Source organism: Trichosurus vulpecula, chromosome 4 (genome assembly GCF_011100635.1).
Source record: "Trichosurus vulpecula isolate mTriVul1 chromosome 4, mTriVul1.pri, whole genome shotgun sequence".
In the NCBI taxonomy this organism is placed as follows: Eukaryota; Metazoa; Chordata; class Mammalia; order Diprotodontia; family Phalangeridae; genus Trichosurus; species Trichosurus vulpecula.
The window spans coordinates 160,035,247-160,062,985 of NC_050576.1; the positions used below are offsets into that span (position 1 = coordinate 160,035,247).

The window sequence follows — 27,739 nt, forward strand, 5'->3', positions numbered from 1 at the left end:
GGTATCCTGTTAAGGTGAATAGAGTGCCCCAGTATTCTTTAGGTACTTACATTCTGTTTATCTGTGTACATATCTTATCTCCCCTTACCAGGAGTATGAGCTCCTTCGGGTAATATCTATGTCTTTTTTTTTTAATTTTTGTATCTCTTTCCTGCCCTTAGCACAATAAACTGCACAAAGAAAGCACTTAAATATTTGTTTAATGAGAGATAATTTACTATGATTACTTTTTTTTTTAACCACACTCAGGATGCTGCTCCACAGTAGAGCAGCTGTTATCAAGAAACAATACAACATTCTTCCATTTTATCAATTCATTAGAACAGCATTTCTGAAGGTATCATCCAGGGACCCCAGTCCCCAAGAGCCTTACAGAGGGTCCTCAAAGTCAAAGCTTTTTTCATAACAGTGAAACATTTATATTTCTAAAGCAGTACATATCAATAGATATAACACAGAGAAACAAAATCTCTTTGGGGTCCTCAATCATTTTTAAGAGTATAAAAAGAATTGCACATGTACAACCTATATACCATTGCTTACATTTCAGGGAGGGAGGAGGGGAAAGAGGAAAGGATAGAATGTGGAACTCAAAACTTTTAAAAAAAAACAAATACTAAAAATGTTTTTACATATAATCGGAGAAAAAATAAAATATTGTCTTAAAAATAAATTTTTTTAAAAGTATAAAGGGGCTCTAAGAACAAAAAGTTTGAAAATTGCTGTACTAGAAAAAGTAGAAGGGAGGGTTGAAACCAGCAACATGAAATTTAACTGGGACAAAAGCAAAGTTCTGAATTTAGATTTTTAAAATCAACCATCTAACTGCAGGGTGGGAGAGATCTGATTTTACAACAGCTGATGTGACAAAGATCTAGGGGCTTTAGTCAGCCACGAACTCGATACAATCCTTTTAAAAAATGTGATTCAAGCTTTAACTACATTAATGGAAGCATCAACATGTTCAGTACAAGGGAAGTGACAGTCCTGCTGTGCCATCTAAAGTAATATGTTCAGACTGGGAGCCACGTTTTTGGAAAGATAAGAAACAAATTTGGAAGGTAAACAGGGCTACCTCAACACAATGCCATCAGATAAAGAAACTGGAAAAGGGACGATTGGGGTTGGAGGAGTGTGACCCTTTTCAAGTTTTTGAAGAGTTCTCATAATAGTGGGAGTAAATTTATTCTATGTGGTCCCACAGGACAGAAGATCAATAGATAGAAACAGTAGGGAAACAGAGATGAGTTTAGTATAAGAAACAACTTCATAATAAATACAGTAGTCTGAAAATGGACTAGGCAATATTATAAAGGACTCAGTCTTCCTCCTTCCTGGCCTCTCTGGAGCATTTTGTCATCAATGACCACCTTCTCCTTTTGGACCCTTTCTCTACACTGGGTTATCACGACAAGATTATCTCCTGGTTCTCCTCCTACCAGTCTAACCAATTCTTCCCACTCTCCTTTGCTTGATCATCACCCATATCACTCTCCTTAACAGTGGGTATTACTCAAGACTTTGTTCTGGATCCTCTGCTCTTCTCTCTCTACACTCTTTTTCATGGATTTAACTATTAACTCTATACATAGGATCCCCAGATCTAAATATCTAATCTCTTTTCTGAGCTCCAGTTCCACCAGCTCCCTTAATGGACTTTGTAAACCAGATGTCCCATAGACATCTCAAACTCAAAATATCTAAAATGAGCTCCAAAAGCCACCCCTTTTCTCAACTTCCCTGTTTATGTTAAGGGAATTACCATTCTTCCAGTAACCCACCTTAGCAACCTTGGAGATATTCTTGATACCTCACTCTCCCTCCATATGTGCAGTGAGTAGGTAACTCATGTTGAGTCTAAATCCAAGATCCCCCTGGCATCTGTTTTCTTCTCACTACTTGTATAGTCACTACTCTTGTTCAGGGCCCTCATCACCACTGGCCTAGATTATTCTAACAGCCTTCTAATTGGCCTCCCTGCCTCAAGTTTCTCCCTTCTCCAATCTGTTCTCCACACAGCTGCCAAAGTGATTTTCCTAAAGCATATATCTGACCTTTTCACTCCCTTGCTCAATATATTCCTTGGCTCCCTCCTCTAGGATCAAATGCAAACTTCCCTTATTTGGCATTAAAAGACCCTCACAACCTGGCTCCAACCTATCTTTGCATATTTATTATACATCACTCTCCTTCACATGCTACACAGTCAAACCATCCTAGCCTTCTTGCTATCCCTGACACATGATACTCCATCTCTCATTTCTGTGCTTTTGCATGCCCGGAATGCCTGGAATGCATTCCTTCCTCACTTCTCAAAATCCCTTTTTGTTGTTGTTCAGTCATTTCAGTCATGTCCGACTCTTCATGACCCCATATTTGGGGTTTTCTTGGCAAAAATACTGGAATGGTTTGCCATTTCCTTCTCCAGCTCATTTTACAGATAAGGAAACTAAGACCAACAGGGTTAAGTGACTTGGCCAGAGCCACACAGCTAGCAAGTGTCTGGGAACAGATTTGAACTCAGAAAGATGTCTAGAAGCCCGTTTTCTTCAAAGTCACCTTTTACATGAAGCCTTTCCTGATTCCCTCCCATAGCTACTACTGTCTCTCCCCCAACAGCAACAAAAACTACTGCATACTAATTTTGTGTATGCTTTGCATATGTTTATATATGTACATGTTGTCTCCTCCGACAGAACATAAGGTCCTTGAGGGCAGGGACTGTTTTATTTTTATCTTTGTTTCACCAGCAACTACCAAGGTACCGGGTCAAAGTAGGTGCTTAATAAATGTTTATTGATTGACTAATCAGATTGTGCCTGTCTGGGATGTTATGGCAGGAATTTCTACATCAGATAAGAGGTTGGACTTCCGACTTCGAAGGTAACTCTCAACTCCATGATGGTCTTCATCGATGGCCCCTTGTTAAAGCTGTATTTAAATATATTTTCTAACAAATTTCAGTCTCTTCACCTGTAAAATAAAGAGGTTAGATTGTGTGATCTTTGAGGTCTTTTCAAGCTTTAAAATTCTCTATGGTTTTCTAAAACAAGGTTTGCACAGTATTGTGCACTTTTCCACTAATTAGTTTGCATTTGAGAGATAACTGTTAACTGCTTCTATTAGCATTCTCTAAACTTTTACTCTGAAGCTTCCACCATGCAGTGAAATGGCCACAAGTCTCTCCCCATTGACCTTAAAGAGACAGCAGGATACAGATGCTGAATAAGTGTAAAATGCTTCATAATTATTTACTTTATATAAGAGATCAAGAGTTAAGTGAGTGAGGAGCAAAGAAGACTAAAAAAAAAAAACATTCAAAAGAGGGCCAAGTTAGGGGAAATCAATTGCTCTTTCTTAGATCGATCTAGACAGGTTTCCCAGAAAAGAGAGACTGAAGTGATTTGGTTCTGGCAACCAAGCTTTAGGATGGCAAGGGGAGGAATTTTCTCTATCACCCAACCTGCTGCCCAAGATATGCTAATAAGGACAGAGGAGTCATTTCCTCTTGATGATCTTGTTGTCTCACACTGTTTATTCGTGATTTCTCACTACCCTTTCTCCAGGTTGGTGATATTGAACCTCCTTGTGAAGGGGGGAAACCAAGACCCAAAAAGAGGAAATGAGAGAAGGGGGCATTTGCAGTCTGTGGTAGAAATGGGACTAGGGAGAAGCCCAGGCTTTCTGGTCCAGGCTTTGCTAAGTAAATAAACCTGTTTTTCTTGGGCTTCGGCTGGTTGTACTGTAACTCTGAGCAAAGTCACTTCTGCTTTGTACTGACATAACCTTTAATGTGGGGATCCCCAGGCATGTTACTGGCATTAATTCCTCTATCCTCACAACATCCCTGGGTTGAACTGGGGGGAAAAACAGCCAAACCAAGATCATGTGAGTTTCTCACAACTACTGTGGTAAAGTACAAAGCATTTTTCGTTAAGGTCTGCTCTCTCTTTCCTATTGATCTCTATTTGCATAAAGGGAAACTGAGTCAAACAAAAGGACATTATATAGATTTCATACATGCTCCAAGTCATAACCACTAAGCTTTTGCCTATAATGATTCCTCTGCTCTGCTCATAGTTACGTAACTTCCAGTATTCATCGTGACCAATAATGAATAATGTTTTAATTTATATAATACCTCTCTTCCTGAAATCAATTATCATAGCCATTTTATGGATGGAGAAATTGATATGCTGAGTCATGATATTTCTTACTCCAAAGACACAGTGAATCAGTGGCAGAAGCTGGACAAGAAACCTTGGTCTTTTCCTTTTCCTTATTGGGTTCCTTCTCAGGTTGAAACATTCAATTTAGTTCCAAAATCTGTTCATTCCACTCAAGGAATGAATGCGCTATAAGGCCTGAGTAACAGTAATAGATTATATTTATATAACATAGTACAGTTACAAAGCATTTTACACATGGCATTTCATGTAGGCTTCGTAACGTCATTATCCCCATTGGGCAGATAAGGAACGGGAAGTTTCAGAGAAATTAAGAGAAGCCACACAGATAGTAAGTGATAGAGCTGGGACTCAAACCCAGTTGTTTTGGCTCCAAATCTAGGATTCTCTCCACCACTTAATGGTGCCTTTCAACTTCCCATCACCACAAGATTTGTGTTTCTAACTCTAAATTATGCGGGCATCTGGGATGGTACCCATGGTCACAGCTATAGTGGGATTTTGATTAGTCATGGAATGAATCTTGGGGAAATAGACCTGAAGAATTCATTACTAGAGGATTCAGGTAAGATTAAGGAAGGATGAAGAAGATCGGTGTAACATGAGAGTCTTGGTTTATGTGTCAACAGGAAGAAAATCATCATAACCAAGCATTTAAAATAATCTAATTACACCTGGTAAAATCCTGAATTGTTTAGGGAACTAAAGATGTAGGCTCTAATCCTGGGTATCTACAACCTAAAGCAGGCATGTGGAGAAGACCAAGTGTTTATGGGTCAAATAGATGGCAGAATAATGATCCCATGGAGCCATGACTTCTTCAGTGTGGGAATTTCCTCCTCTGGTGCAACTGGCAATCTATGCATGTCTTCTTATCCTCTGTGATTCTGTACGTGGTTTCCAATAAATTCTCCATCATAGATCTATACCACACATTAGAGGCCATTCTCCAGTTGTTTTAATTTTTCATGGACACCAGTGCAACACTTATGTTTTGCATTTATTATACTTTATTTTTGTTACATGACCAGCCAATCTTTTTTTCTAGTCTTGCTGTTTTTTATGTCACATCTCATCAGTTTCTCTGGGTTCTACTATCATTTCTACAAAGGTGACACCCAAATATACATATTAAACCCTCATCTCTCTCCTGATCTCCAGTCCCATAGCACCAATTACCTGCTGGACACCTCTACATAGATGTCTTATAGGCATCTCAAACCTAACATATACAAAACTAAATTTGCTCTCTCCCTCTTAATCCCACCTTTCCTTCTAACTCCCCTTTTTCTGTCAAGAGTACCACTATTTTTCCAGCCATCTGAGTTTGAAACTTTGTAGTTATCCTTAATACACTTTCCTTCACCTCACATATCCAATCTGTTGCCAAGTGTTAAGTCTATCTCCATAGCACCTCTCCCATCCATCCATTTCTTCGCATTCACAGGACCATCATCCTAATTAAAGCACTCATTACCTCTCAACTGCACTATTATAATAACCTCCCATTTGATCTCCTTGCCTCAAGTCTCTCCTATATAGAATCCATATTCAACATGGCTGGAGAACTGATAATTCCTAAAGCACAGGTCTGACCATATTACTATCCTGCTCAAAAGCTCAAGTGGCTCCCTGTTGTCCCTAGAACAAGACAAAAACTCCTATTTAAAATTTAAAGATCTTTACAATCTGGCTGCAACTTAGCTTTCTATTTTTATTTTTTGGAGGTAATTGGGGTTAAATGACTTGCCCAGGGTCATACATAAGTATCTGAGGCCGGATTTGAACTCAGGTCCTCCTGATTCCAGGGCTGGTACTCTATGTGCTGTGCCATCTAGCTGCCCCCAAACCTAGCTTTCTATATTGATTACTAATCGCTCCCCCTTTTGTACTCTACATTCCAGACAAACTTATTTACTTACTGTTCCCTGTACATGGTATTCTATCTCCACTACCTCCATTCCTTTCCAAAGGCTGTCCCTTATGTATGAAGTACACTGTCACCCTTAGCTTCCTTCAAAAGTAGAGGACTACCTTGTACATGAGCCGTCTCCTGCTGCCTCCAGCTGTGAGTACTCGAAATTTTCTTATATTTATTTCACATCTATTTTAGCAGGACATAAGCTTCTTGGGGTGATGATTTAATCTTTGTTTTCTTATCTCCAGTTCCTAGCACAAGCCTAGCAAGTAGAAGGCTCTATGAATAAGTGTGTGTTGAATTAAATTCTAACAACTCAAACAAAAGAATAATAAATTATGTTTCTATAGCACTTTAAAGTTTATAAAGTGGAATATTAAACAGTTATAGTAGTGTACAGTAAGGTTTTTACGTCATATGCAAGCCAATGATAATTGTGTAGAGAGTAAAGAAAAGCTCAGAATCAGAGTAGGAAGCAGGGAGGGTCAGCCATTGAAGAGAGAGGACAAATAGCCCAAGGAGAATGAACCTGAAGAAAACATCTTCTCTTCTCTGACTAGAGTAAAAAGGCTTACTAGGAGAGGGATTTTTCCATTTTCTGAAGAGATTGGAGACAGTTTGATGGGCTCCGTGTACATGTATATGGGGAATGAGAAGAGATGGTACCATATGGAACTCCTGGAGAGAAAACTTAGAAGTACAAGTGAGTCAAATGAGCAAAGGAGGGTTTAGTCAACTAAAAATTAAGAGACTACAACCCTGCCCTAGTTCCTGAATGGTATCTAAGTTTCTCAGTTGAATGTTTAATAGACTTCGTGTGGTCCTTGTAAGCAGAAACAGAACCATGTCAGTACCAAAAGCTTTGGGAAACTTCTTGGCCCACTTTTGCAATGAGAGAACAGAACGAGGAAGCAACAGCTGAGTTTAGTGGTGAAGGAACTTGTAGATAGGGACCTTTGGGATTCTGGGTGATAAGTCCCTAGTCATCCTAGTCTCCCCAGAAACTACCACAACAGGACTCCCAGCTCTCCAGCTCATTTACCCAAACCTATTAATTGTTGGGGAATTTCCAGTTTGCCTGTGACAGACCTAAATCCACCAATTGAGTCTGGGGCTAGTGATTAGACTTCTAATGAGAGAGAAGGGTTGAGTTCAGCTGAGATAGAAACATGTCTTAATACATTGGTTCAGTCTCCAGCCAGATATTAAGGAGCTCTGTTGTTTGTCTCTAATAACTGTGTTTATTTAACACATCCTTTGTGACCCTAATTAGTCAGAGACTACTTACTGCTATGAGTCTAAGGTGGTTAGATGGCATAGAGTTCCAGATACACCTTTGACAAAATATGGGATATTCTGTTTATCTACACTGAGTCGTAGTTTAATAATTATGGCTTCATCACTCAACGCTTGAAGCATTTCTGTTTCCTATTTTCCCTTGCTCCCAGAGTCTCCAAGCACATGACATTATGATTCACAAATAAATATAAGAATAAGAGTGCTAATCATTTTCTCTAAATCCTAATAATTTAACTACATCTTGAATCAATTGAAAAATATTTATTGAATACTTACTAGGGCAGGAGTTCTTAGCCTGAGGTCAGTAAACTTGTTTTTTAAAAATATTTTAATAACTTTATTTTAATATAATTCGTTTCCTTTGTAATCCTATGTATTTTATTTTATAATTCAAAAATATTATTCTGATGAAGGGTTCATAGATTTCACCAGACTGCTGCCAAAGGGGTCCAGGACACACACAAAAAAGGTCAAGAACCCCTGTATTATGGGCAAGGCATTATGTATAGGTAATAGAGTATGCTTTTGTTTTTGTTCAGTTACTTTTCAGTCATGTCCAACTCTTTGTGACCCCATTTGGGTTCTTCTTGACAAAGATATTAGAGTGATTTGCCATTTCCTTCTCCAGCTCATTTTTATTGATGAGGAAACTGAGGCAAACAAGGTTAAGTGACTTGCCCAGGATCATATACCTAGGAAGTGCCTGAGGCCATATTTGAACTAAGGAAGATGAGTCACTGCTGCCCTATATAGTATGCTACTTCCCCCAATCAGATTGCTATCAATGAATCAACAGTCAATAAGCATTGATTTAGGTATCTATTACGTACCAGGCACCATGCTAGGCCTTGGGTATACAATACAAGTACAAAAAAATGAAACAACTTCTGCATGCCAGGAGTGTACAATATGATGGAGAAGATAATCACATATATAAATGTATACAGAATAAATATAAAGAGAATAAAACAAATAAATATGAAGTAACATATAAGATAGCTTGCACACTGGCAGTTGAAAGGAAATTGGGAAAGGTTTCATGTAGAAGATGGTGCTCAAGCTGTATCTTGAAGGAAGAGAGTAATTCTCTGAGATGGCAGTAAGGAGGAAGTGAATTCCAGGCATGTGGGATGTTCAGTGAAAAGATAAGTAGCTGAGAAATGGAGTGTTTTAAGTGAAGAATTAAGAGAAGGCAGCTTGGCTGGATGGCAGAGTTGATAGGGAGATGGGGTTGTCTGGGATAGGGAAGAGAGGGAGTAATGTCCAATGAGACTACAAAGATAAACTGGGAGCCAATTGTGAAGGGATTTAAAAACTAAACAAAGGAGCTTGTAGTTTATCCTAGAGGTAATAGAGAGACACTGGAATTGAGGGGGTGAGTCATTTCTATTCTTAAAGAAAATCACTTTGGCAGCAGTGTGTGGGATGGACTGGAGTGGTGAGAGACTTGATACAAGGAGACCAATTAGGAGGCCACTGCAAGAGTTAATGAGGGCCTAAACTAAGGATATCACTGTGTAAGGAGGAAGAGGTGGTTGGATGTAAGAAGTGTTGCAGAGACTGATTTGGAAAATGTATACATGATGCAAGAGAAAGTGAGAAATCAAGAATAATGCTGAGGTTATGAACCTGGAAAACTAGAAAGATAGTGGTGTGTGATCTGTCTTTCTCATTACCTGAGTCCTTTGAAGCCAATGAGGTGGGAAAGAGGGTGAGGCAGAATTTACACAATACAGCAACAGAGGAAGTTTTCTCTACTACCCCAAAATGCTGCTCAGCTCTCTCCCATCCATCAATCCCAGCTCTCTCCTTATTCTCCTCCATTCCCTTGTTTCTGATCTCTTCTCCCTACAAACTTCTTCTCAGTTTTCTCTCTACAGCTGGACCCCTCATATACATCTTCATTGACAATGATTTTGGTCATTTCAAAGTCAATCAATCAGCATTTATTAATCAATTTCTAGGAACCAGACATTGTACTAGGCCCTAAGGAGCCAAATAGAAAATGAAAGTCATCCTCCAGCATCTTGTCTTCTTCCTCCTCTCCTTGACCTCCAATCCCTATCCTTCTTACTTCTTTGTCAGGCCATTGCCTCTACACTAAAGTGGTAAAAGTAATATCTTAATCCCTCTCCATACTCCCCACCTCCCATGAAGGGAAGGTTAGGATAATTTTTCCTTAAAAGGTATTGAGACATTCCTCTAGACTTGGTTGGCTCAGAGGACTGAGTTCAGACTACAGATGGCACTTCGTCACCTAAGTACAAAGCACCTACAATGAGCTCAGCTCAATCAACTAAAAGGATTCTCAACGACTATCCTTTCTTAAGATCCTTCTCTTGTTATCTTTTGTTAACTGTTAAATGACCTTTGGGTGTCTCATCAAGTTCCAAATATCAAACCTAACCTACCGGAGAACTAGCCAGAGCCAAGCCCAGCCCAGAATAATTAGTCTGGTCTTGCCAGATTGAAAGATAATAAGCTCAGTGAATGGGGGGGGGAGGTGCAGTGCAGAGGAAGGTGACCTTATTCATGCTACTCGAGATACCTTTACTGTGAGGTCTTACCCACTCACACTCCTGGGAAATTCACCAAGAAGAGAACAATGTGAGTATGCTCAGTGTCCTTTGGAACTGTACTTTGACCAGGTATGATGGCACATGTCTATAGTCAATGCTGCTGGGTGGGGCTGGTGAATTGCCTTCCTGCAGGAGTTTAAGTCTGGCAGTAAGTCTGGTACCAATAAGATAAGCCCCCAGGAGCAGAGGGCCACCAGGCTGCCTAAGAAAGGACAAATCAGTCCAAGTCAGAAAAAAATAAAGCAAGTTAAAGCTCTTTGCCTATCAGTATCAGAATCAGACCTGGGAATGGCTGATGTACTTCCAGCCTAGGTGAGATAGGGAGACTCAGTTTCAAATAAAAAAAAAAAACCCACACTGTACCTTGAAGATAATTGTGCTAAACTGTATTTTAAGCACTTGAGGGTTGTTGAGCCTACCAGCCTACTAATTTAAGTGTCTTCCAAGTGCTACTAGTGTCTCTCTAAAACTCAACTCACTTTCAAAGACACCTGGAGGGACTGAATTTTGAGGGGATGAAAGAAAAGATTTTCCCCTCTCCTTAGAAAATCACAAATTCAGAACCATTTGTGCTTACCTCTGTCCTAGACTAGATGCTTCTGTATTGCTAATAGTCAATATCACCTAATTGTCCAGGAGGATGCCTCCTAGAAAAAAGGGTCATTCCAACTCTAAGGGAGTCTCTTGTGTAAAATGTTTGGTTTTAAATAATTTTTAAAGAAAAGACAAGATAGCATAACCAACAATCCTCAGTCCATGACCAGTCAATGAGGGGTTGCATGAAGGACCCCAACAATAAGAAAACGCAAATGAAGGCAGATCTCTAGCATTTTAGGTTTGTCTACACTGTGCCGAAGAAACTGAGTTTTGTTTGTTTTTTAATTTGGAATTTAAGAGGCTATTAGGGGACGCCCTTGAAAGGACAATGCTAAATTCTCCCCAGGAGCACAGAGACATCTCTGGAATTGGAGATATAGATAAATGTACCAATTGCATTGCATTTAATTAGCCAAGGACAGACAAGGATGCTACATCAGTTTTAAAAGTTTCTACTCTTACCCTCGATCTGTGGACTATTAACTATAATTCTTCCCCTCTGAAGCTCTCAGTAAGGAGCCCCTGAAGAGCAAAGAACTCTGGTCTTAGGAGCATCTCTCCACTCCCAGCAGAAAAGGCTACTGCTTGTACATGGGAAATAGAGAAACATGTATTGGCCTAGACAAATTTCTGGCTTTGTTTTTTGTATTGCTTTGTGTCTTTTCCTCAGTGGTAAGGGCTCCCATGGTTGTTGTTCATTTGTTCAGTCATGTCTGACTCTTTGTGACCTCATGGACCATAACACTATAGGCCCTTTTATCCTGCACTATCTCCCGAAGTCAGCACCCCTAATACTCTTATGCTGAACACAGGAGAGCAATGGCATCACGGACCCTAGTAATCTTGGGCAGAGGTGAAAGGAAGAGTTAGATCTGTTATACAGGGTCCCAGGAGTACTGGAGAAAAGTGTTCAGGCCTATAGCAACATTCTGTCCTACGTAGGGCAGAAAAGCTCAGACCCTAGTAGTGGTAGGTTGTTCTTTTCTGGCATGGGGGCAGCAACTGACCTTGGTAGAGTGGGCAGTAGGCAGAGGGCACATACTATCACCCAGATAGTATTGGTGAGGGAATAGCAGGCAGAGACTCAGGCTCCAGGGGTACTGCATGGGGGCAGTGAACAGAGATGCTGCTGAAGCAGGCCATAGGCAGCTCCAGCTGCAGCAGGTAATGGATCAGCTACTAGCAACAGTGGCAGCCCAGTAGCAGAAAAGTGAACGCTGACATGTACCATGGTAAAAGACATGTCAGCCATAGCCCATTAATTAATATAACAAAATATTGGTTCCTTCAAGTTGTAGCCAGTACAACACTCAGTGATCACTGTACCACTAACCAAGGGAAGGCCAAAGGATGCCATTGTTGTTAAAGAGCTTGCTTTATGGCTACAAGGGGTAGGTGAAAGTGTTTAAGCAGCCTTCCCAGAAGTCGAACTATCCCTCAGAGGCCTATCCTGGGACAAAGATTTTTGTGTCCCCCACCCCCTCCAACCCAAGGAACACTTAATGAATGGCAAATATAGGGCAATTTTCCCTGATCTGTGATAAGAATTGGTGACTATGCAGGAAATGTAATCATCTTTTCATAGCCCTGATGTTCCCAGTGTTGTTCCTGTTTACAATCACCTTTTTACATGGAGACCCACTATGAACTGAAAAGATTGGGTATCACCCACCACATGTACCTGATTTGTTTAGTCCCAGGACTCAGGCTTTCGTGGGACTATCCCAGATTCAGGGAACTGTTACATTGTTTTGTTTTTATGGTGTTTCTGTTTTAGTTTTTTCTCTTCCTCCTTTAATGATGCTTACATCAGACTTCTCGAATACTCGAAGTCAGGGTTAACCAGTGGTAAAAAGTCTTCTAGAATAGTGGTAAATTTACTGTTTCAGTGCAGCCACCAACATCTCCCAGTGCTCTACTAGATTAATCGGGAAATGTTTAATAAAATAAAGTAGCGATCCCTTTCTATTTGAACACGACACCACTGCTCTTGAAAACCTAAAGGACCTACCACCAAGGGATGGAGTGTGGGAGGAACAGTATCCCAATCTCTCACCCCATGCAGGTTGGGATAATTTTTCCTTAAAAGATATTAAGGCATTCCTTAAGACTTAGCTGGCTCAAGGGACTAAGGGCTCAGACTGCAGATATCACTTTTTTTATCACTTAGCAACCACAAGGAGCTCCAGGGCAACTCTGATGCTGGACTGGTAGGTTTTGATAGAACCTTCACTCAGCTGAATCAATTCAAGGGGTTTAAAAAAAAAATATATATATATATATATATATATATGTATATGTATATGTTAAATATCCTTCTCTTGTTAATCTTTTTTATTATAGTATTTTATTTTTTCCTAGTTACATGTAAAGTCAATTTTAACATTCATTTTTAAAAAAATTTTGAGTTCCAAAATTTTTCCCTCCCTATCTCACACCCTTCCTAAAATGGCAAGCAATTTGGTATAGGTTATATATGTACAATCATGTAAAACACATTTCCACATTAGTCATGTTGTGAAAGGAGAAACAGGACAAAAGAAAAAAAACACAAAAAAGGCAAAATAGTATGCTTTTATCTGCATTCAGACTCCATTAGTTCTTTCCCTGGATGAGGATAGTACTTTTCATCATGAGTCCTTTGGAATTGTCTTGGATTATTGTATGCTGAGAAGAGCTAAGTCATTCATAGTTGATCATCATACAATACTGCTGTTACTTTTACAACGTTCTGGTTCTGCTCATTTCATTTTGCATCAGTTCATGTAAATCTTTCCAAGTTTTTCTGCAGTTATCCTGCTCATCATTTCTTATAATTCCATTACATTCACATACCACATCTTATCTTTCGATAACTGTTGAATGACCTTTGAATGTCTCATCTTGTTCCAATATCAAACCTAAACTACCAACTTGAGTCAGGCCCAACCCAGAACAATTGGAGATATTTTCTTCTATCCCCCATCCTGACTCCTTCATAAACCAGTACAAGAGTCTGTCTTCTTTTCCTGAGTCCCTTGCTCCCTTAACCTTTCTTGAACTTTGCCATGGAAAGATTACTCTCACCATCCAATGCCTTCCCTCTATTCACACGCTGCTAGAGAAAATCACAAAACCATGCTGACTGGGTCCACTATAGATTTGTGTTACCTAATTTCAACTGGGCCCTGACTATTACAAGGCAAACTGTTTAAACCTTCCTAACCAATCCAATTATGCTATTTCCCACAGAAAATTTGCCAAATTTTTCATCCCTCCTCAAATCTCCCATAGCTTTCCCTCCCTTTGCCCTCTCTGCTGAGAACCTTGCCTTGATCTGTTGTCTCACCTTAATCTCTCTACCGACTTCTAGTCTTAAATCTCCAAGTGCTAATTGGACATCTCAACTAGATGTCACATAAACAAAACCTTCCCTCTTCTTAACTATCCTATTATTTTCAAAGGTATCACCATCCTTCCAGCCACCCAGGCTCACAACCTAGGTATCATCTTCAATTCCTTGTTGTTATTGTTGTTCATTTGTTTCAGTCATGTCTGACTCTTCCTGACCCCACTTGGGGTTTTCTTGGCAAAGATACTAGACTGGTTTGCCATTTCCTTCTCCAGTTCATTTTACAGAGGAGGAAACTGAGGCCAACAGGGCTGAGTGTCTTGCCCAGAGTCACCCAGCTAGTAAGTGTCTGAGGCCAGATTTGAACTCAGGAAGATGAGTCTTCCTGACTCTAAGCCTGGCACTCTATCCACTGTGCCACCTTCAATTCCTTACTCTTTCTCATCCCCCATATCCAATCAGTTGCCAACTTCTATCCTTTCTACCTTTGTAACATCTCTCCACATTCCCTCTTCTCTCCTCTGACACTAATACCACCCTGATGCAGCCATACACCACTTTGTACTTGGACTACTAAAATAGCCTTCTGGTTAGTCTCCCTGCCTCAAATGTCTCCCCACTCCAGTCCATCCTTCCTTGTCATCAAAGTGATCTTTCTAAAGAGCAGGTCTGACCATGTCACCTCTCCCTCCCCCACTCAATAAATTCCAGTGCCACCTCATTGCCTCCAGGATCAAATATAAAATCCATTGTTTGACTTTTAAAGCCTTTCGGGAGGAAAGAAAAAAAAGAGAGAGAACTCTTCGTAACCTGGTTCTTTCCTACCTCTCTACTCTTCTTATACCTTACTCCATGTACTCTGCAATAACCCCTCCCCTCCTTGCTGTTTCTCAAACTAGACACTTCACCACCAGCTTTTTCACAGACTGTCCTCCGTGCCTAGAATTCTTTTCCTCATCTGTATCTCCTGGCTCTCTTCAAGTCTCAGCTTAAATCTCACCTTTTCCAAAAAGTCTTTCCATTTCCTTCTTAGTGCTAGCAACTTCCTTCAGTGATTATCTCCTATTTATCCTGTATGTATCTTGTTTGTATATAGTTCTTCCCATGTGGTCTCCCCACTTAGAACGTAAGCCCTTTGAGGTCAAGGACTGGTTTTTGTTTTCTTTTCTCTGTATAAGCGTTTTAATAAGTGCTGCTGACAGACTTACATTCTATAGGAAAGACAACTCGATGCACACATATAAGGTTTCAGTATAAAGTACATACAAAACACATCTCTTGTTGTGGGACTTGCGGAGGAGTGAGCATCCTCAACTCTGTTCAAGAACCCCGGACCTCAATAATACTTGTGTTTTTCAGTAGAGATTAACAAAGTTAAGTTTACTTCCTAATTACAAGACCCAAGCTTAAGAGTCCTTTTAAAAAACAAGCCTACGGCTTTCCCTTCATAGGTAGTTTAGAAAAGGGAAATGGAAAGAGAAAGGAGGGCGTGCTCTGATTGGTTTAGGAGAGGAAACACGGTTTGTCAATTACACCTGGTCAGTGCAAATTATTTTCTGCCTCTGCGCTGACGGCAGAAGTGAAAGGACGGAGAGGGGGCCCTGCTCACTTCTCTTCAGAAAAGCACTGCTGGGAACGTAGGGAAGCCCCTGTTCTGGCACACAGGAAGGGATCTGGAGCCCTGTGATGTCTGGGGAGGGGTGAGGTCTAAGGGTGTCTTTCCAGGTGTCCGGAGTCCTACGAAGCCCGGCCGCCCCTTTCCAGGAACCCTGGGTTAGCAGCCAGCTTCCCCCTCCCCCTTTTAACTCTTCCAAGACTTCGGAGACCCCGCCCCCTTCCCTTTCCCCTTCACGCCCCACCCCCGCCCCCATACACTCGCTCGCGCACGCACAGGCCCGACCCGAGTGGGCACAGCGCAAAGACCCTTCCCTGATGCCTACGTTACTCCCCAGGGAGCCCCGCCGAGCCTCCCTCGGCCTCGCGCCCCGCCCGATGTCTGCCTCTCGTCTCGCCAGCCCCCTAAGGCGTGCGTAACGTGCCCCCGCATCATGACGCACGGCACCCGGGCTGGGGCGGAAGCATGGGGTTGGGCGGCGAGGAAGAGGCGGAGTGTGGGCGGAAGTCGCTGTCTGCGGAGAAGAGAAAGGAAAGGGAGACGGGGCGGAGGTTGGGGGAGGCGGCGAAGGGGACCGAAGCGAGAGGCTGTGAAGGAAGATGGGAGGGGCTTGCCTCTGCTCTCCGGACGGCCTCCTCCCTGCTTTTCTGGCTAGGGGGCGGAAGTGACGAATCCTACGGGAAGGTCACTTCCTGCTGGGGTGGATGAGGAGGAGCCGGAGACGCCGCCGAGGAGACGGGACCGAGACGGACCGCGGAGGAGTGAGGTGAGTCCCGGCCCCGACTGGGGGCCCTGCCTCCTGGCTGCCGCCGCCTCCCGGGCCCTTCCGTGCCTGCTCCTCCCTGGGGCCGAGACGCCCTCTCCGCCCCCCGTCGGGCCGGCGCCTTCCTCTGCGCCTGCCGCCCTCGGTCCAGAGCCGAGGCCGCCCCCCCGAAGCAGCAGGGCCTCACCCCGCGCGGGCTCGGGAGCGCCGGGGGTGGTGGGGAGTTCGCGGGGCCCGGGCAGCGGGACCCCCACGGTCTGAGGCGGGGGTCCGAGGCTGCGCCCCGTCATACAGAGGAGGAGGCTCGGGAGTAGGGAGCCTGGGGTCTGGGGGGAGGGGAGTGGCGCGGTCCTGTCAGTCCCCACCCAGGGGCCCCCCAGGCTGGGGACAGCCAGCTGGGGGAGGGGGCGGCCCAAGCCTCGGAGTGCTGTGAAGGGAAGTTTGGAAGTTAGGGAGGGAGGTCCGAGCAGTTGATGAAGGTATGCGTTGGAATGAGGGGGAGGGATTGGGGTGTCAGGTAAGGGGACTTCCTGGGCAGGTCATCGGCGAATCATTGTCTTGGCTGTGGCGATTGTCGAAGGAGATCCCCAGACCCTTTAAAGGGTCTTGAGATGAGCTAGGGAGGGATTTGAGGGAGTTAAGAGTTGTACAGCGAAGCTTGCCGGAAGGCTGGGGAAATTACTTTTTTCCACACTCGGGAGTCATGGAGATGGGGGAGGGGGGAGGTGCTGGAAGAGTGTGTGTGTGTGTGTGTGTGTGTGTAAAAGTGTCAGTCCTTTTTTTTGTCATACATCCTCTAATCTATTGTAATGATTCTGCAAGTTTAAAATGGGTGGAGGAGAGAATTGAAAGTCTGGTGTTTTTGAGTACCTTAGGAAGTCATCTTAAAATGTGTATGATTAGGATTTCCACACCCAATTCCCCCACCCCACCTCTCCGGGCACCGAGACACCTATACTTCTATTGGCCTCGGCCCGTGCTGTGTGTTGATTGATGTGTGTGTTGGGATTGGTGATATCCTAAACCTATACATATGGATTTCCTTCGGGAATGGATTACCTTCTGCCTCCACTTCCCCACTTTCTCCCCTTCCTCCCTGAGGGGTAAGGGAGGAGTGGTACTTAAAAACCAAGCACTATCAGGAAATTTCCTTGAAGAGCCAAATGAATTCAGCCTCATATTTGTTGGGGAGTAGATGCTGAGAAATGTCCCTTTTTTTCCCTTAATGCTAAAGGGAGAAAATGTAGAACTATTTACACTCCATCTCCAAATCTTAGTGTGTATATATCGTTTTTTTTTCCTGGTGCTGAGTGACTGTACATGTGGTGTGTTTACTTCCTGTATCCCAGGGTATTTTTTTTTCTGAGGGGGAGGGGGCTGTTTCTGGTTAGGAGAAGTTCTCCTTCCCCATGCTCACATAATCCAGCTGAAGAAATCAAAATCAGATGTGCATTCTTGAGTGGGAATAAGAAGGGTTTGGATTTTTTTTTCTTTCCTTAAACTGGTACATCTGGTGAGCTCAGGCTTGTGTATCTTGGCATCTGGATCTGTCTAGTAATAGAAGACAAACTGTTTGACTTGTTTTGGCTGCCTTTTTGGACCCGTCTCATTCTAGCCTTCCCTTTCTACTTTTGAAGGGCCGGTCAGGAGGAAGAAAGCAAATATTAAAGACAGTGTTTACACTTTGTGGTTTAAAGTCAGGTGAGAGATAATTATGGCTCTTGAAGCTGATGACCTAGGGACCATCATTTGTCGACTTGGGGATTAACAGTTTGGAGGTGACAAGTTTGGAGGAAAGAGACTTGCTAATGCTGGGAGCAGGAAAGATGGGGAAAAGGAGAGTTGGAAAAAGACTATACAAATAAACCTAGGCAAGATAATAGCTTCTTAAAGTAATTGTGGCTTGTGTCTCTTTTAACAGTCAGCAGGAGGGAGAAAATGAAAGCGGGCTGCAGCATTGTGGAAAAGCCAGAAGGAGGTGGAGGTGAGCCTTTTCTAGTTTACTGGGAATGTCACTTGGTGGTTTCCCGTTTTCTCCACTTGGGCTCTGTCCACACCAAGTGCCAAACCGTGACTGACAGCCTCTTGGCTGGGTGGTTGTTGCTAGGACAGTTGTAGGCTTGTTTCCTATGGATGTGTGTTTAACATGTCTGTTCACCACACCCTTGTCCTAGACTGTAGAAACTTTTTCCTCTTAGAGCCACAATTCCAATGTTAGTATCTTGAGAGAGGGGTGTAATAGTTTTCTTTTTTAGAAAGTATTCCATTATTTCTGGGGTGTTCATTCCATGTCCCTTTAATGAACTTTAATGCCCTCACATCATGTAGGCATAGGATTTAGTAACAAAGAAAGGATGGGTAATTAGGACACCTGAATTTTGCTGCCAGTTTTTTCCAGGAATTAGTGATTGCAATAAGGACATGTAACTTCTTTGTCCCTTCTTATTCCCTAATGGACTAGTCCCAGTTGTCTGAAAAGGTGTTTAAGGTATGTTTGCTCAGCACTCTAGCATCCTGATCTGTGGAATGTAAAGTGAGTAGGGGTGCTGGTATTTAAATAGCTCTTGACTTCTTTAGTCTTATACTTTTCTTTCCCTCTGGTCTCAAGGCTACCAGTTCCCTGACTGGGCCTACAAAACGGAGTCCTCCCCAGGCTCCCGGCAGATCCAGCTGTGGCATTTCATCTTGGAGCTGCTTCAGAAGGAGGAGTTCCGCCATGTCATTGCCTGGCAGCAGGGAGAGTATGGGGAGTTTGTCATCAAGGACCCAGATGAAGTGGCCCGCCTCTGGGGCCGAAGAAAGTGCAAACCACAGATGAACTATGACAAGCTGAGCCGGGCCCTCAGGTGAGGGAGGGAAAATGACCTGTATTTGTGATGTTTTGGGTTAGGAGGCAATCAGACTATGGGAGACTTGACATCTTGTGGATTAGTAGGTCTCAACTGGCTAGATAAATTCCTTCATGTCTTCAGAGTGGGAGCAGAAGAACACCTGAATGTAAGTAGTGAAGGTACGAGAGGAGAAAGCATATCTGTGGGTATCTGTAGGAGGACATTCCAACATGGTTGGCACTAAATCCTGACAGGCAACCAATTCTCCTCAGTGGGCGAGAGGGTGTGGTGAAATAAAGATTGGAGTTCATTTATAAACCTGGGCATTACTTAGCTCTGTCTTATGGGGTGTTTGGTATTGTGCCTATCTGTTATTTCTCTTCTTCCTGACCTCTCAGGAGGAGGCTAAGGAGGGCTGATTTGGTTATCTTATGCTTCAACTGACAGCTATCCAGGAACAACGTTTTTTGTCCTTGTTAATCCATAGGTTGTTTGGTTGTGACCTTCCAAGAGGTCCAGAGGTTGATCTGTGTGAACTTCCTCCTTATTAGATTTGCTCTTGTCACTCTCAATTTCAGAGATCTTTTATCCCTCAGGGTCTAAAGGGCAATTTATAACTTGTCTAGTACTAAGTGGCTGAAGGTACCAGTCACTCTTAAAAGTTCTCTAGTCCCTCACCTTTGTTGACCCTGAACCCACATGTTTATCTGCCAGCTTTGTCTGAGCTCTATAGATCCTTTGAATCTTTGAGGTTAAGGCAGCTCAAGCTGGCTGCTGTTTTCCAGATCAGGATATACCATTGTTTGACCTGTCACCATAAAACAATCCTGCATTCCTCTCCCCAAGTTACAGGCCTCCCAACTAGCCACACTGTGAGTTTCTGTGCCTCAGGTTGTCTGCTCCCACCTGGGCAAGGCAGACAAAAAAGAGATAGTGTATGTATAACGTAGCCTTCTGACCAAAGTGGGAACAGGAAGGAAACTGGGTATAGAGCTGTGGTTGGAGAGATGGGGAAAGGTGGTTGAAGTGAGGGTAGAGTCAAGGGACAAAGACTTTTTTGCCTGCTGGCCCCCCCCCCCCCCATTCGAAATGACATGAGTCTTTGATTACCTGAAATTTTTTAACATAAACTTGGGGAGCTGGAAGATGCATTAATAGGCATAATTTTGTTTTCACAGATACTATTACAACAAGAGGATCCTTCATAAAACAAAAGGCAAAAGGTTTACCTATAAGTTTAACTTCAACAAGCTGGTGATGCCCAACTATCCATTCATCAACATTCGGCCCAATGGTAAGCACCAATTTTTTGAGTGGAGAAAAGAATGTGAACTGAAATGAAATTTAAGTCTAATACTAGCACTTCTAAGGGAAACTCAGAAGCAATGGACACTTAGAACTTTCTCATAACTATTTTCTTTGGGAAATTTTTTAAAAAGGTGTTGATAACATTTTGTTTCACAATAGCAGGTGCATCCCAACACACCTTTTAAAAAAGTACATTCTCCCCACAATTGTTATTGTTAATAGAAAGGTCAACTGTGTATTTTAAATTTTGATAGTACATAGTACTAACATTGATATAATTGACCAGAGGCTGCATTTTTTTTAAAGATGATTGCCCTTTCTTACGATTTTAAAAGCTTATTTTATCAAGTGCTAGGTCTCTTAGAGATCTGGTTCTGTGTTCTCTAAGGAAGATGATTCCTAAATTTATGTTGATTTTTTTTTTTTAAATACAGACTCTAGAACTTGTTTAACTCCCTCAATAGCAACTGGAGCCTTTATAAACACTTCCGATTTTCTTTGAAACTACCAAGTTACCTTATCAAGTGAATACAATCAAAACCACAGTGGCCTCAATCATGTTTGCAGTAAAAAGCATAGTCTTTGATGGGGGGGGGGGGTCTGAAAGCAGGGCAGCCTGAGCTGTTTGGGTTCCATGGCTTCTCTTCCCCCAGGGCCCCCAGGATACACACAGTCTTTGGTAGAGTTTCCCTTCAGAGCAGCCCAGGTAACAGCTGTCTATGGGGACCTGGCTTGGCACAGCTCAGAGGCCCTTTCCCTCTGTAGATCTGGCAGACCCAAGAGTTGAAAACTGAAAGGCTTTTCACTCCTCCCCAAAGATGAGAATAGTACCACTACCCTACAAATTAAATTGTAATTAAACAGTTTCTGGCCATTCCATCAACTTCCAACTTTGTTGCCTTGGGTAGCAGTGCTAAGGAAAACTGATCTTGATTATGAAGGTAATACAACTTCCCAGAGTAAAGTTTGTTCTAGACCTGAAAAATTGGAACCGGGAGTGGCTGAGAGAGAATAGAATGCCAAGATCCATTGCAGATCTGTAATTACTACACACAACAAGTTAGGGCAGTTTTAGCCTGACGCTGCTATCATTACTGTTCCATCTCCCCTTTGCTAGCCACTCCCTCCTGTCCCTGGGGCATGCATTTAAAAAAAAAAGTTGGTATTGGAATGCATCTCTCTAATTACAACCTGTTTTCTTTCCTTATGCCTGGGGGAGAGGCGTTAGGAAATCAAACCTGTTTTGGCCGCTGGAATCTTGTTTCCTCTATTTCTCACTCTAGCCCCTCCCTTATGCACCTGGTTTGGGTGGGGAAGGGGATTGGATCTCCCTGGACCTAGAATCACACCAATAAGCTCCAAGTCAGTCTCTTTCCAAATCTCTTATTTCCCTCAAATCTTCACTGACAAAACTGTTCTAGATTAGACCACGTTCTATTTTGAAGCCAGTGTACAAGCAGCAACCCAGATCAAGAGTTGGATTCCCCGTAAGGCAATTTCACCTGGTGGCTTAGGGGTCACCTGCATTTTCTGAGGTCTTGAAAGGGAACCATAATAGTCTCCCCCAACCAGTAGACTGGCAGAAGTAGAAGGGAGTTATCGAACTGCTTAGATTGAGGTATATGAAGGTTTCCCACCAATACAAAGCCTTTCAAATCTTAACCAAAAAGTCACAGACAAGTCATGAAGCAAAGCACAGCTCGTGGGCACAGTGCCTGATTGCTTCAGGTTGCTGCACCTGGGCATGGACAGCTATCCTGGATACAATATCCTATACAAAAGCATGATTTTGTTTAGAAATTGCTCTTAACCATGCCCCATTTATAGGCCTTATGTAATTTGAGGGGCAATGAGGTTTTGCGATTGTCTTTTCCAAGGCTTCAAGGAAGCTTGGAAAGCGTACCTAACTAGGAATCAGAAAACCTGGGTTCTCTAGTACAGTGCTCTGCACAGTAATGAATGTTTATTGAATTGTTGGCTATAGATAAAACACTCTCAATTAATAAACATTTATTAAGTACCTGTGTGCATGGCACTGTGCTAAGCTGCTGCTGAGCTTTATTTCTTCATCTCTATAAATTCAACCCTTGGATCTGTGGTTTTTAAGGTACCTTTTAACTTGATAGTCTTAGAATTCTTTAAGATTTCTATGGGCTCTCTTCCCTAAAGGAAAAGAAATCTTGGGGTGCTGAGTTCAAGGTACTTATGAGCTCAAAGCTCTCATCAAGAAGGTCTTCCTTAGCATCTCTCAGTATCTCCTTCTGTACCAGACTTGAGTACGTAACCATCCAGTTCATTATTCTTCCAGCCACAGTCCCCAGATGAAGATTTGTCAGGGTCAGCCATGTGGATGTAAGCTCTATTTAAGTACTGTCGTCTGTCCTGGCTTTTTCTTGTTCTCTAACCCTCAAATCAAATATGTGTATCAACATCAGAGGTGACACGAAAGAAAAATTATTAGCCTTTGGGAGATTTACCCTGAAATAAGTTAGGTAAACAAAAACTGCTTAGAAACATAAGTATAGGTGATGTTTGTTACAAGTCAGAGCTAAAGGGATAATTTGTTCCATTCAGCAAACATTTGTACATTTACTATGTGCAGATCATCAGGACAGGTGGGGAGAAGGGAAGAGTACAACAATAAGTAAGATATATCCCTGGCCCTCAAAGAACTTATAATTTAGAAGCTGGCCCCCAAAGTTGATTTTATGTTTTGAAATTTGGCAGAAGATTTGATAGTACTTTAAAAGACATTAAAACAGGATAGAACCTTTATTGAATGAGTAGGATGCCAGGCAGAGAAATGATTAAATTGATCATGAGGTGATCATACACCTTCCTAGAAGGTAGAAAACTACCGATATTTATCCCCACTTTAATAAAAAGGGCTTCATTCACTTATAAAATATTTAAATACCTCCTAAATGCAGGCAGCTCGTTCTCCATGCAGGGCACCAAACTAGTTATTCAAAGGGATGTAAGACGGATGTAGTACGTAAAACATGGCTCTCCCCTTAAGAAATTATCAGGGGAATTGTGTACATGTACATAAGTAACTTACAGTATAACTCAGTGTCAAATCTTATTAAAAGGTAGGAAATGTACAAAGTTGGCTAGGAATTCATAGGAAAAAGAGATCACTTTCAGCAGTGGGAGGGGAAAATTTCATGGAATAAGGCTTTACTCTAAAACTATGGCATTCACCTAACATGTGACTTTTTCATGTGCAACTTCTGCTTCACTAAGATGCAGTTTCCACATTAGATTTATTACATGCCTACTTGTGAGTGAGGCAAGAGGTACCTTGATATAGTAGAGGACCAGCCTTGAGTCAGGAAGACCTGGATTCAAGGCCTGCCTTGGCACTTATTGATAATGTGACCGTGCTCATTGACATGACTGACTTGACATGGACAAGTCATTTAACTTCTCAGTACCCCAGGCCATTCTCTTAAGATTATGTCATATGTGAGTGGATCTGCATTATTTCTATACCATGAGGTTCCTACTTGGGTCCAAGTTCCCTACACAGACAAGTCCAGATCAGGAGAAAAAAAATTATGCTGGGGATGTAGTGACAAGTGTGACAGTAACTGCTTATCAAAGAGTTTATATTGGAGAATATAGCGTATATACGGATCAGTAAATAAAAGATAATTTAGGTTGGGAGAGAGTTCGCTGAGGAGGTAGCACCTGAGCTGAACCTTGAAGAAAGCTAAATTCTATGAGGTAGAGAGAAGGAAAAGAGGGCATTCCAGGCACTGAAGTTGGAGGTAGAATGTTAAACATTCTGCAGTTCATAGTCCAGTTTGCCTGGAATGTGGGGTACACTAGAGAAGACAGGAGTCAGATTGTTAACGGCTTGAAGTGCCATCTGAGGAGTCTGGTTTTTTATTCTAGTGTCACTGGGACGATACTGAAGGCTTTCAAGCAAGGGAACAGCATGATGTGTGCTTTGGCCTTTGTGTGAAGGATGGACTAAAGAGGAGAGAAATTGAAGGCCAAGAGGCCAATTAGAAGGCTGTTATCCATTGAAGAAGGAGTAATGTTAGGTGGCTCCATCATGAAGGAGCTGTATGGCCTCTTGGTTAATAAAGGGTACCTATATGATTCTACCTAGTCTGCACTTAATGTCCCTGGTACCAGAGCCACAGAATGACTGATTAATGATGGTGCCTTTCCATACCTTTATTGACTTTAGATCCTAGTTCTGAAGCTTATTAGTTCTGTGGCCATTAGCAAACTACTCGAACTCTGACATGCAGATTTCCTCATCTATAAAATAATAATATTTGTACTATATAACATAGGATTGTATGAGGTCATCCTTTTTTAAACATTAAAGTCCTATGTAAATATAGAGTTATTGCCATGTATAACTGGATTCTCTTTCTCTCTTGTTAATTATCCCTTTACTCTTTCTTCATGTGTCCATACATCCCCTCACTTTTTTCCTTACTTTGCTTCAGGGCTGGTGGGGTTTTAGTGATACCCAAGGTCTTTAGTGGGAACCACACTCCTTAGTAGCTTTAGAGCTACTGACCCATCCTCAGACTTTTTCCTTCACCATTGGTTTTTATGCTGGGAGACTTTGCTAAGAAGTTGGTGTGCAGTTCGTTATGGGAAAAAGGTAGAAGTGAAAAACATTGTGCTGGCTTTTCCACTAACAGCTCAGTTGCTGCAGGCAAACTTGGGAAAGGGAGCATGTGCTGGGTCTTCTTCCGCTCCTCTGTAGAGCATGCCTAGGAATGGAGATTGCCAGATAGAACTTGCTAAAGGAGTAGTTGGTATATCATCAGAATTATAGAAACCGAAAGCATCCACAATGGAATCAGTATTGAATTCATGTGGTAGCTCTCAGCTCATGAGCAAAAGTGTTTCAATAACTTGTGTTAGTGAAATTTGACACCTTTCCTCCAGGTCTCCCATCTGTGTTCTCTTAAAAATATGGTCTTGTTCAAATACCCCACCCATGTGTGAATTAGAAGGGTATGTGGCTCTTCGAAGCACTCCTCTTCAGGGATGGTGTTTCTAGACCCTTGTAGGTAGAAATAGCCACAAGAAAAATAGCTGGGTGCGGAGTTTAGGCAGGTAGGGACACCTTTAGCATCTACCTAGGATTACACACAAGATCTTTGCATCCTCACTTTCCATTGGGTTTGGGGAGGAGGAGCTAGTAATACAACCCTGATTTAACTTTAATTGCAGGCCAGATTCCTCAGTTGAGTTGTGAATGTGGTGGACAAGGAACTCTGCAACTAAACTGGGTGAAATACCTAATTCAGCAGATAGTAGGAAAAAGTGGGTACTATGGCATCTAATCTCAACAATGATTTTTCCTGTTGCTACAAAATATAGCTATAATGTAGCATAAGTAAATAGTGATGCAATTAATTAACCAAACTCCTTTTTCTTTATTTTTCCCCTTCCCAGGAGTAGTACCCCAGAGTGCCCCTCCAGTACCAACAGCCTCCTCCCGTTTCCACTTTCCCCCTCTGGACAGCCATTCCCCCACCAATGATGTGCAGCCAGGCCGATTCTCCACAAGCTCCCTAGCTCCTTCTGGGCAGGAGTCCTTGAATGATGCAAGTGAACGAAAAGCAGAGATTTCAGAGCTGGAGGACAGTTCCACTGAGTGGCATAGGGGTATGGATCTCATGACTTCGCGGAATTCAGTCACTAGTGGAGGAATTAGCCACCAGAAGCGCAAGCCAGACATCATGCTTCCTCTTTTCACCAGGCCTGGGATATACCCTGACCCCCACAGTCCTTTTGCTGTTTCTCCACTGCCAGGCCGTGGAAGTGTCCTCAATGTCCCCATATCACCAGCTCTATCCCTTACCCCAACCCTCTTCTCCTATAGTCCTTCTCCAGGTCTAAGCCCCTTCACTGGTAGCAGTTGCTTCTCCTTTAATCCTGATGAAATGAAACACTACCTGCATTCGCAAGCCTGTTCAGTTTTAAACTACCATCTAAGTCCCCGGACTTTTCCTCGCTATCCTGGGCTCATGGTTCCACCCCTGCAGTGCCAAATGCATCCAGAGGAGCCAGCCCAATTTCCCATTAAGCTCCAGCCACCACCTGCTGGGCGGAAGAACCGGGAAAGAGTAGAGAGCAGTGAAGAGTCAGCAGTTACTGTTACTCCTACCATGGCCCCTACCCCTCCAAGGATCAAGGTGGAACAACAAACTGCAGACAGAGAGCCTGAGAACCAAGAGCAGCCACTAAGAGAAAAGGAGGAACAGCAGCGGGAAGAGCGCTCTGTACCCAGTGGGACCATAGATGAGGAGGGCACCTTCTTTGCACGCCCTGCTGCACCTCCAGCCTGGTCCTTGGTCCCCCACAGTAGCCCAAGTGAAGAGACCCCAGAGTTGAGTGAAGGTAGTGAGGACAGGCCTGGTAAGGATGCCCTGGCAGTGGTTGAGCCCAATGCCCCTGAAAAGAAAGAGGATGCCTTGATGCCCCCAAAGCTTCGGCTGAAGCGAAGATGGAATGGTGATAGGGAAGCCAGAGAGCTGAGTGAGAGCAGCAAGATTCACTGGAATCTTTCTGGGTCTCCACCCCTCATTGCTGGACCCAGGGGGGTGGCCACAGCAGCCGCTGCTGATGCTTAGTATTGAAAATTAATTGGGAGCTGTTTATACTATAATTGAATACATGTATTTATGTAGCAAGGTTGCAGAGTGGGGGGTGGGGAGGGAGGGAGGGAATTAAGCTGGTTTGATCATTTTAGAAAATAGACTTCTTGTATTTTTATGTTTTGGGGCAGGGGAGGGGTATCTTTTTGTTGTAAATTAGCAGGATGTGAAAAGCTAAGTTGGGGGTTGGGTTGGGGAGGGTTAAATAGGGGAGGGAGAGGGAGCCTCTATCCCCTGGTAAGGCTTGGACTTTTGATAAGGAAACTCCCAAAAGACCAAGACACCTTGGTCATGTTGATAGGGACAGCTGGGGATCCCAGACAACTTGGTTTTCTATTGTATTTATATAGAGAAGTCATTAATGAATTTTCCTCTTTTTATGTAGAGGGAAACATAACAGAAAGGGGTTGGGGTGGGAACAATGAGACCATTAATTCTTAAGATTTAGCCTGGAAAAACTTTTTTTTTCCATTTTTGATTATTTCAAGGGAGGGGCAAGAAATCTCACAGTCTTATTTGGGAGTCAGGTGTGAATTTTTTTCTTTTTTAAACAGTTTTCAGGAAACCCTGAAAAGTAAAGCCAGATTAGAGCAGGGCAGAGGGGCAACAGCAGCAGCTATGTGATTGTCGGGAAGCTCTGCCCTCTGGAAGGGCTGCTAGTTTCTTTAGGACT

The 27,739-nt window shown here is 42.7% G+C and overlaps 1 protein-coding gene across 1 annotated transcript; it reads left to right on the forward strand.

Annotated features, from left to right (window-relative positions):
* Positions 1-16,044: 16,044 nt before the first annotated feature.
* On the forward strand, positions 16,045-27,098 carry LOC118847806 (ETS translocation variant 3-like). The gene is made up of 5 exons (XM_036756433.1): positions 16,045-16,292; positions 18,211-18,273; positions 18,898-19,135; positions 20,299-20,414; positions 25,862-27,098. Exons 2-5 carry the CDS (start codon positions 18,228-18,230, stop codon positions 27,040-27,042), a joined length of 1,581 nt encoding a protein of 526 aa, XP_036612328.1. The 5' UTR covers positions 16,045-16,292; positions 18,211-18,227; the 3' UTR covers positions 27,043-27,098.
* Positions 27,099-27,739: the final 641 nt, after the last annotated feature.